The sequence below is a fragment of the Ambystoma mexicanum genome, chromosome 13 (assembly GCF_040938575.1).
Source record: "Ambystoma mexicanum isolate Mex_15411 chromosome 13, UKY_AmexF1_1, whole genome shotgun sequence".
Lineage (NCBI taxonomy): Eukaryota > Metazoa > Chordata > Amphibia > Caudata > Ambystomatidae > Ambystoma > Ambystoma mexicanum.
The window spans coordinates 664,782,594-664,793,973 of record NC_090938.1 but is presented as its reverse complement, the minus strand read 5'-3'; the positions used below and the strand labels follow the sequence as shown (position 1 = coordinate 664,793,973).

The window sequence follows — 11,380 nt, the reverse complement described above, 5'->3', positions numbered from 1 at the left end:
CCGCAGAGAAGTGGATGAGGAGTGGCTTCAATATCGCAGAAGTCTCTGGGGCTTCTCCTTGCTGCTTAAGGCCTGCCACTGAAATGTTAACAAATACACAGCATGCCAGGAATGATGTGTTATCACTAGTGATATAGGTTCTTCCTTTGCATCCTGAGAGGGCAAGATAATCTGGCATCTGAAAAGTCGAGTGAGGTCAGGGGAGGACTGAGAACTATCCAGGGGGTACCCTGCAGACATCACCAGCAAAATACCTTTCTGGTCGAAACTTATCCAAAACTCTTTAGGAATGTTGACCATACCCTTGGCTGTGCCACTTGAGCTAGAAGGCTTGAGCACACACTCTTTCATACAGAATCACTGATAGAAAACCTATCGAAAAAGGGAGGACGATGGAAGAGATTCCACCTTGGTGACTACGGGCACCAAAATGTTATGCCAAGTCACTACAGGTATCAACAGAATGATTGACGGGACACATGCAGTGATTTTGTCCACTGGAAAAAGCTGTGACCACTGCAAGGAAGGCCTCAATAAGTGATCTGGGAATTTGGTTACAGCCACTGAAAACAGCTAGAACTGCAGAATATTCAACAAATAAAAATAACTCTACACTCGCATGTCCCCACATCCCTCCCAAATACAAAACCAAAGTATTTGTCCCACACAACCTGTGCAAAAATCCTGCGAGATAAACACTCTGCAAAGTCTGCAAACCATGACTGCTAATAACTCCCAGCTTGTTACCCACACTCCTCACATGGACAGATGTGTCATTTAAGAATGAATGAGTAGGTTTAAATGCCATTCCATGTTTAAATAAATCCAGACTGTATTAAAAGCACCATTAAATACAATAGAATTCCTCGTTAAAAAAATACAAAAAAAAAGAATTACTTCCCGAGCAGACAAGGCAGCTCTGACAACCTCAAGACAGATGTGACAACAGATGAACCAGTACAGAGAGAGGGGCCCCACGGTCCCAAGGCCCTCTCACCTCATGGGACCCTTCAGCCTATGCTTCCATTAGTAGGAGAATAAAGGCAGTGGAAAGGAGATGCTGGAAGAGACAAGCAGAATCTCTACAACCCCCAAACTGATGCATATACAGAGCTAGGTTTCAGCGCACAGACTTCAGCTTTGTACAAATTGGTTGTTCCTTCCTGCCATAAAAACCAGGCTATACTCCTACACTTTGTGCTCTGCCGGGATAAAATTCAGAGTTTATAATAAAACGGATGTGAGAGCTTGACATTGTTAATACTGAAGGTTAGAAACGTTAGGGTCACGCATGTTTCCCTTTTCAGAAGAGTAATGTTGGAGAGGCTTGAGGGCAGCGGGTTGCTATAGGTACTGATGAAAGCGGGAAGAGGCTGTGCGCTTCACCGGTACCGCTGGGCGGCCCTCCATGCCCTTGCTGGATTGGGAAACAGTGCTGCAGAGGTGGGATGTCGCGGTCACAAGGTTGCTCAGCGATGAAGGGGGTGGGCGTGTTTTGGTGGATTCCAGGCTGCTGAGGCCGGAGTCTTTCCAGTCACTGTGCAAGTCCCTGTCGGCGCCAACGGGGTCACATGTCTCACTGTCCTGTAACCTCTCTGTGCTTTTAGTGCATGGTTTCAACAAGTTGGCTTCCCCTGAGCCCTCTCCTTCAGGACCAGGCAAAGAAGTGGATGATTGGCCCTTCCTTTGCCCAGTCGGATCCTTGCTGGGCTCCTTCTCCTTCCACTCATTGAAGTTGAAATCTGTCAAGGGGCTGTGCACCACCACAGTGTGCCTCCTCCAGGCGCTCTTTTTCCTCCTAGTCTCTGGGGAACTGGGTTTCCTCATCCCCACCCCAAACATATCATCAGCAGAAGTTTTGAGGCGCTGCTTGATCTGTTCGGTCAGTGAGGCCCTGGGTAGCCTCTCTGGCTGATGCTGAAGAGATTCCTGGCTGCTGAAAGAAGGGCTGCTCTGAAGCTCCTCCAAGATGTGAAGCCGTGCTGTTTGTGAGGCTTCCTTTGGGGGCCCACCCTCTTGTCTCACCCTGGACAGCTTTTTCCTGGCTAAGGTATCACACTGGATTAGTCGATGGGAGTTAAAGGATGGCCTGCTGTGCAGTTTTGGCTCTGAACTCCTATCTGACTCTGGTTGCTCTCTGTTGTCTCTGCCTCTAAGTTCCAGTGCTGATTGGTTTTCCTGTACTTGTGGAGATGTCCGTTTCGGGTGGAAGGGGAGAGTGAACCCACTTTCAGTGTCTGTCTCTAAATGGCTAAACTCGCTCCTCTCGTCATCTGCCTCATCTCCCCGACTCTCTGCCACTGACTGAACCTCTGAGCAGACGCTGTGATCGATGGTGGAGAGGGTGGAATAACCGGATACAATGGAGCGGGTGTCCACTGGGATTCTGTCCTCCACCACTGCCTGGGGGGCCTGCCACCGTTTCTCACGTTGTTGTTCATGCTCACAGGTGCCATTGGTAGTTTTGTTGATGGCAACTCTCTTCTCAGAAGGACTTATCTGTTGAAAGTCCCCAGCAACTCCTACACCTTGGACCACATCCTGCATGTCAGCTTTGGACACATCGCTTTTTAAACGGGATGGACCTGCTAGATGAGTTGGGTTATCCCCACGTACACTTTCCTGAACAGGGAGAGTCTTCATTGTTTCTTTACCACCCGAGTCTTCCATGTTGGTGTCTGTACAACTCAAGACCACACACTGTGTGTCAGCAGCCCTCTGTCTTTCGTCTTCTGATCTTTCTGCAGATCGGGCCAAATTGGCACTTTTCGCTGGTTCGTGTTCGGAGTCATCATCGGTGCTGCTCCCAAAGCGTTTGGCCTCTCTCCTCTTCTTTCTCTTGCGGTTCACTGCTGAAATGAAGGAGATGGACAGCATCTCCTTACCGTAGATATCCTTCTTGGATCCCCATGAGCCCTGTAATAAAAGGAATGGTTGTTACAAAGTGGTGACATACAAGATCCACCACCAATCCAAAGCAATGCCATCCACTGCAACTTCAACACAACACCACCGGCCACTCCATGACAACACCACCCTTCATGACTCCATGACAACACCACCAGGCAACATTTAAGACAATACCATCCACCTTCTTTCAAGAAAATACTATTCATCACTATTCCAAGAAATCATAGTCCATCATCATAGACAATACTCTGCAATACTTCAAGACAATACTATACTATCCACCACTCCAAGACAAAAACAATACTAGCCACAACTGCAAGAATGCACCAGCCACCAATTTACAAGACCATACCAGCCACTCTGCTCTGAGACCATAATCACCAGTGTGCTCTGGGACCACACCAGGCACTGTGCTCGTAGACCACACCAGGCACTGTGCTCGTAGACCACACCAGGCACTGTGCTCGTAGACCACACCAGGCACTGTGCTCTTAGACCACACCAGGCACTGTGCTCTTAGACCACACGAGGCAATCTGCTCGTAGACCACACCAGGCACTGTGCCCGTAGCCAACACCAATCACAGCTCACCAAGGCCACACTAGGCACTACTCTGAGGCCCCAAGAGCCGCCACACCAGTAACCAATCTGGGACCACACCAGCCATCACTACTAGACAACACCATCTACCATTCTAACACACCACCACCCAACATTCCAAGTCAACACTGTATCATTAGACAATAACATCCATCATATCACAAATATAATATTCCATGTAAACACCATAAGCTAATACTCAAGGACCATGCCACCTACCACTCCAAGATAATACCATCCACGTATCCACGACAACATTTATCATTTCAAAGCAATAACATTGACAAAAATCCAATCTGTCACCATTCCAAACAACCACCAACACCAACTTCCAATCCAAGACATCAACCACTATCCCAAAACAATACAATACACCACTCCATGGGTATACCTGCATTGCAAGATAAAATAACACCATTGCATACCATATTCATCCTGGCACCAGTCGAAACACAATATTGCCTGCCCCATCTCTAACATTAAATCTGGCCAACACTGTTGCAGTACCATTTCATCACTTCTGCAACAAAATACCATCCCACTAATAGAATGCCACTTTCACAAAAAAGCATGACACCACAGCTGCAGTAAACAATTCATTCCACAACTACGGTTCACACAAAACATGCAATTAAGAGGAAAAGGTTAGGATTGAACTTCCTTAGCTGCCATGAGCAATCCAGTACATAGAAAGCAATATCACATCTACTGCACAATACAATAAGATTATATGTCAACAGAACATACATGAGCCTCACAACTGTGAAAAACTGCTAGCATGAGTGACCAGTTTGCGATTTCAGTTGTCAAGCAAAACATGCAATTGGTGTCCTAGTGAAAGAGCCATACTTGCCAACTTTCACTCTTGAGGCAGTCTCCTTGATTATTTTGCTTCATAGACATTTTCTAAACGATCAAATCCTCAAACTTAAGACACAGAGATGGGGTTTCCTGTCCTGGGGCCTGAAATCTTGGCAAGTATGGCTCCAGTCACAGCAGATCAAGTGCAGATGTATTTCCAAGGAGTACAAAGACAAACCAATGCTTGTCCAGAACAACTATGGTGTCAGGAGAAGCTCTGCCTTCCTCACCACCAAACCAATCCTTACCTTTGATTTAGTGGAGTCACTATTCGTGGAATCTGTAAGCACAAGAAAGGAAAAGCAAGTTAGGGGTGGGGTTAGATCGTTAGTGTAACAATGGGAGGGGCAGGGGGCAGGATTAGAGCCAACAGAACTTTGAAAAAAATTCCAAAACTAGCCCTAGCCATTCTAGAACATTGGTTAGAGCGCCACAACAAATCAATCAATTAAAAGTTGGGCTACCAGAGAAGCTAACCTCACTTCCTGCAGTGGCATGGACAGATGTCAGGGGTGTCTCTTCTGCACAGCACTAGACCCCCGAAATTAAGGGAGTGGCTTCTGCTATGTTTTGGTGGTGGAGATGCTATGTGGTCAGGTAAAGAAGGATTTGACACCATTTTTTCTCACCATCCACATGTTCCAGTCCCTATTGCCACAAAAGAACCACCCATTAACGCCCAAAACATGAAAGTCTCAATCTAAGTGAACATCAGAATTAACTCTGTCGTAAACACATCAATGATATAACAACGGGCAACATCCAATCAGAAAACTGAAACGGAAGGGGAAGCGTCAAAACCCATTAACTGAACAAATCACTGAACGCACCGCTGTGGTGAAAACAGCCAGGAGCAAGCACTTATGAAAGAGTGCCTCCTACATGCAGTAAGAGTACACATTTACACAAACAAAATGGAGCCTCCAACATGGAGTTAAAACCACCAATCACAAACATTAATGAAATATAAGATGCTAACATACAGCAAAGGCATCCTGTCAAAAGTTAATGAAAGGGTGTGGCTTCTAACATGTAGTGAACATTGTTAGCCACAAACTAATGAGAGAGGAGCCTCCGATACAACCACAGCACACAAATGACAGAGACCACCGAAACATGGAATGATGGGACACAAACATACGAATTAACAAAGAATCAGCAACATAGAGTGAAAACATACACTAACAAACACCCTAAAAAAAGGAGGAGGGAGGGCAGTGGAAGGATCCAATCACAAACACACAATCACAAAAATATCAAGGTGAATGGTTCGTATGGAGTGAGGGCACGCAGTCAGAAACACAGAAATGAAAGCGGACTCGGCATGCCATGAAGAAACCCAATCGCTAACACGATCATGAAAGAGGAATGTCGAAACAGAGTGACAAACACAACCACATGAAAAAACGAGGAGTCGAAAAGATTGAATGAAGATACCAAATCATAAACATAGGAAAGAGCAGACATCAATACCGAGTGAAAACCACCAATTACATGGTAATTATAAACGAGCTAACAACAGGGAGTGAAAATATCCCATCACAAACCCATACATGCCATGCAGACTTCCGATAGGAGGAACTAGTAAGCAGTAAAGGGATCCCGCCACAGAGAGTACTTAACATACACAATGAATGCACAGCCTGCACCCTAGTGGTGCAACAAGATCAACCTGACAATAACTAGCATCTACTTGAAGATTGTTGAATGTGTGTAATGAGCAATCCACTAGGGGACAGTACAACAAGTAGTGCTTCTGGAATTACAATTCAGCTGCTTCTTTTCTTGGACGATCAATTCTGATAACTCCTTGACTGAATTAAGAAAAAGGTCAGTGGTATAGCAGAGACCTCAAGGTGCTGATGGCAAAGCGTAGATCGCGCACCATAGCATACGTGTCAGCCCTCATCTGGCAGCGGTTGGCTGCTAGGGGTCTCACGCTTCTATACTCCTTTGTGTGCCCCCTCCTTGTTGGTGTTGTCATACGCAAGGGCTTTAAAAAGGAATTTAAGAATCATGTCTTTTAACACCTCTTTAGTGCCTCAGTGTTTGGTCCTCTCAATACTAGCCATTCTTCAATGCAGTGAACTCCTCTCTTTGAACGGCAATTCCCCAGAACTATCAAATACCCTAAGATTCTGCCTTCCAGAGGTACTCAGATGATCAGACAGTGCACAAATATCCGATCTGGGAGAAATCCACAGAAACACTGATAGAATGGAACAAATGTTATTTCCCAAACCTCAGAAAGCGAGTTAGTCAGGGGAAAGCGGCAAGGGTGGTTTAGCAGGAGAGCTGCATGGGAAAGGCCATGCCAACAATGGTAAAAACTTGGGAAGCAATGGGAGGAACAATGCAACACATCAAGGGACTCTGCCAAACACTATGAGATGGACGAGCCGCTGGTGCTGCTAAGAGAGATGCGGCGATGGGGAAGCTCTGCCTCCCTGGCACCGAGAAGGGCGCCCAATTCCCCCGACACCACAAGGCAGTGGAAGGCTAGAGCCCTTGTACCCCCGCCCCCCTGCCGAAGCTCTCTTATCATCACCTGATGGAGTTATTAGTGCATGAGTGAACCACACCGTACCGGTTTTATATCTCCACAAGGTCTGCTGAATGAAGGCGAGGAGAAGAAAGATGGCACAAGAAACATTAAGAAAAGAAGGCGTGAAAACAAGTCCTTCTCCAAAAGATTCAATAACAGCAAGAAAGAGAGCACTTGATTTTTCTTGCTCTGTGAGCGACTCCTTGTGTTCGAGTGTGTATAATTGTGGGTCTCTGGCATCTTCCCAAGGGTGTTGTAGTTAGCCTTAGTATTTGTGGTACACTGGCATCTCTCACCTCATCTAGCAAAGTGACACTGACAATCCATGTTGGAGTCATGTCAGTGTACATTTGGGCCAGTGTCAGTGCACCTGGGGCTGAGTCACTATGGCGGCAGCTTTTTCAGCATGCGCGGCTGTGGCAAGGTGTGTGGCAAGGGGTCAATACACGCTGAACTGTGGCAGTGCTTCTGGTTATATATCAGTGATTACTGGGCTGTGCAGGTGCACGTTGAGCTGAGTATGTCTGTCTTTTGGTCTACCCTTAGCAAGTGTGCGTATGTTATGCTTAGCACCATGCTAAACTTGGTGTACATCCGTGTGCCTCCATGTGCCTGTGATTATTCTGAGCTCAAACGTACCTGTATAACTAGGCGTACCTCATCAGTGGGCACCAATCCATAGAACAGGTTATTTGTCCCAGACGAGTCTTAGTAAAGGGGCGGTCCCACTTTTGCCAACTGTATAACTGAGTATGGCGTGTCTTTATTTGAAGGTGTACTTGTGTGGTTTTATACGTCCATGTGTAATTGTGTATGCACTTTTGCCCATGACTTAATAAAAGCACTGGTGTTTTACACTGTAGTGATTATATGTGCTTGAGTATGCAGTTATAGGTACACAGGTGTGCATTTGCACTTCTATGTGTACCAGGATGTGTGTGTCTGCTTGTATGCATATCAGAGTGTGTTATTACATGTATGCTGGTATGTCTGTCCATATGTGCAGGGGACGTGAGTTCCTAAATTGGGAACTTTTTTTGTTTCTTATTACTTTACGCAACCTAGGTGTCAAGGTTGCTTATCTCTCCTCTGCACCTCACATCTATTCTCTAATTTCTTTCAATTTCCTACTTTACACATTAATACATTACAGGACTACCTCCACTAATAGAGTGTGCCATATCCGTCCAGCTTTGTTTCTTCCATATGTGTATGTGCACCCCTGTGTCTTAGTTCCCAAATGTGAATATCTGACTATGAGCCCCTGTGTTTGTATGTGCATTTCAGGGTGTGCCTTTGTACACGTGTGCTTCTAGAGGGCACCCAGTGGGTGCCTTAGAGCTGATCCGTTTGCCTGTACATATTTGATCTTGAAGCCTTGTACTTGGGTGTGTGCATGTATGCTTACCCGAGTGTGTACCTTGATGCTGCTATATGCACGCCTGTGCTTTATGTGTTTATTGGGTTTCATAAGGTGATGAATTGTGAAGAAGCCGCTCGCTTATGGTATGAGTTGCATTCATTAGTGTGTGGAGCGCTTAACATATACAGACTGTTAGGACGCTCTGCTCGGCCCAGCTCCAGCAACACTTCCCCATACCAGGACGCTTACCCGAGACATCCCCTGCTGCTGTCCGGCCGATGTTCGGGAGCAGATGCTCGATGTTTGGCACAGATTGAGTATCTTTTTCATCCACCGGAGTCTGGAATTCACAAAGAGAGAGCACATTCAAGACTGCAATAAGATACTCTACACAGTGGTTTGAGGCACAATGGAGGGAGAGAGGGAGAGAAAGGGCATGAGGCAGGCAGTATATACTGAACACCCCACAGAAGACGTGCCACTGGGAGGCCTTTCTGTGCAAAGTGAGGAAGAAGGGGCGCACAGTGGAGTGGAGATGTCACGACAGAGAGTCATACATCTACAACAAAGAGTTGGTGTGAAAATCCAGGAGCATCATTTAGAATTGGAGCACAAGAGGTGCTCAGTTGTACATTGGAGGACTAAATTGCTAAGGGTAAACTGGCCCACCACCTACTAACTGATGCAGGACACACTCCTTGAATTGATACAAACATGTAAATTCTGCACGCCCTCCCAGAGATGTCCTGTTTGTGGCCCTAGACGGTTGTCATTGGTACCTTTTTTCATCCATTTGCTGAGGAAGCCTTGCAACGACCCAGGTCTTTCCAACAACTAGGAAAAGTAGTGTGCATCTTGCTCTTCATCCATTGGGTTTCCACCGCCACATGGTAACTAATGTGACCATAATTCCCTAATAAGAACCAACAACCAGGGCTTTGCTCACACCTGCCTCCTCAATGATTCCCGGCTGCACATCTGGGGCCAGGCACCGTCTGCTCCCGTTTCATCCCTTTCTTGGTTCCCAGAGTCTCGTACAATACTGGTGTCCACCATGTAGACATCATGGCACAAAGTAGGCCCTATTCTGCTGCCTGATATGAGGGTAGTTTTCAGAACAGGCTTGGAAGTGTTCTCCGAGCACTCCCTCACGGCGCCTTTTGCTCAGGTATCGTCATTAAGGGCCGGTCTTGTGGATTTATCATCCACCCGGGAAGAGCCCATTATTGATGGACCACTTTTCTGATGTTTCCTTCCAATTGTCATCAAAGTACAATATAAATATAACCCTGATTCAGAGGATTTCTTTTATTCAGGCCAGGTGTGGTAAATTGTGCAAGTTGTTGCTGCACTTGGCTGCCATAAATATGTCTGGTGACCTACATGTACCAAATGGAATGTTCCAGATGGCGTGGTTTCCTTGTCTAGCTCGGTGTCTTGTGGCAGTCCAATTGTTGTAGACTAGACAGACTGTTTGGTATTCTCATTTGGGCATTTGCTATTACCATGCAGCAGATGGGTCTGTTTAAACCAGAGGTGTCAAGCATAAGGCCTGTGCGCCGGATCTGGCCCCTGAAGTCCTTTCATCAGGTCTATAGACCGTACACATGAGTGAAAAAGGCTTCTCTGCTGTGGTGGCTGGCCCTTCCATATCAGGAGAGAAAGACCATGCAACCAGTAACTGATTACACCCCCAGACGAAAAGCACAACAGCCTTAATGGATGGGCAAGGTAGATAGAAACAGCAGCGAGGGAATCAAACTCAACCAACTAAAGAGCAAGAAACAGTCACCCCACCATTAGACATCTACTTTCTTTTAAGCAAAGGCTGGATGGTGTTAGGTTTCTGCAGCTACCTCATAAGAATGTCGCACCATTTATAAAGGGGGCGAAAGCGTCGATTTTGCGCTAAACCGGGTAAGCAAACATGCTTAGTACAACATCACTGCTGCCAGGAACGTACAATTACAAGACACCCAGATCACCTGTTCAATATCCAAAACAAATTTGAATCTACAACCATTACTAAACAATCAACTCGCGTTCCTTCTGGAGTCAGAGCAACACGCTGGTGCATTGCCATGTGTAGCCTTCCTTCAAAATATGCATTACAGGTGACATCTAGCCCTTTAATATCTTAAGAGGTGTCACTCCTACTTACGTTTTCCCAAGTGTGGGTGTGGCGACTATGCGGGCCGGCATCAGTGCTAATACGGCACAAATATAGATTCTCTACTGAGCAGCCATGGTGTCTATGGGGCATACAATGGTTTGCTGGGCACGTCCATGGGTTGCTGCAATGACACACTCCTGTGTCTTTCTGATAATCTGGCCTCCAACGTACTGGAATAGTTAATGTGTTACATGCCTATGGATTGTTATGTAATGTTTCCTGAATTTTGTGTTGTAAAATACACTACTCAGGCCTAATTTTAAAAGAAAAAAAAATTCCCTACAAATGGTTTCAGGCTGGCACACTCATCTTTCTCACTTGCACTAATCGCTTGCTGTAACCACTTGAAAAATTCACATAGCGCCACTGTGGATTATAGATACAATATTGCGGCCCATGAGAAGCGATTTTAAATCCAAAGTAGCACCCAGTCCGAAGCAAGTTTGACACTCCTAGAACTTTAAGCCGTTTCAGATACGCCTAGTTTCTTATGACCATCTTTTCCCCCGTTTCATGAGGGGTCTTCTGGACAAAATAGCCATGGAGCTATTACATATAAACTAGCATGTTGATGTGTATAAAGATTCTATTCTTTGGCTGTTTAATATATAGACTGTCACCAATACATGAAAGGACTACATTTCTTTGATTCTTTGAATATGGTCGGTGAAAACTTTTTTTTATGTGTTTTTTTTAGAATTGGTGGTTATAAATGAATATAGACCATCAAAACGACATCTAAAAAACTTCCCTATTTGGATCACAAGTTTCCTGATGAAAGCCTTAACGGGAAAGACACAAATCTACTATCGACCCTGAAATGTGGGGTACTAGTAGCTACCGTATCAAGGCTGGAAACAGATATTGTTACTGTCGACACTTTTCCAGTGGGCGTTTTTTGCTTTGTGTAAAGAAATGTGCAAAAATT

The 11,380-nt window shown here is 45.6% G+C and overlaps 1 protein-coding gene across 5 annotated transcripts in view; it reads right to left on the bottom strand.

Annotated features, from left to right (window-relative positions):
• Positions 1–807: 807 nt before the first annotated feature.
• ARHGAP23 (Rho GTPase activating protein 23) overlaps positions 808–11,380 on the bottom strand; it is a 635,536-nt gene continuing 624,963 nt past the window's right edge. For all 5 annotated transcript variants that reach the window (XM_069634667.1, XM_069634666.1, XM_069634669.1 and 2 more), the window contains 3 exons: positions 8,529–8,619; positions 4,620–4,651; positions 808–2,916 (listed from right to left, as the gene is read on the bottom strand). In XM_069634667.1, the coding sequence (XP_069490768.1) occupies positions 1,345–2,916; positions 4,620–4,651; positions 8,529–8,619 (1,695 nt within the window). In that variant the 3' untranslated portion in view covers positions 808–1,344. The remainder of the gene's footprint in view (positions 2,917–4,619; positions 4,652–8,528; positions 8,620–11,380) is intronic.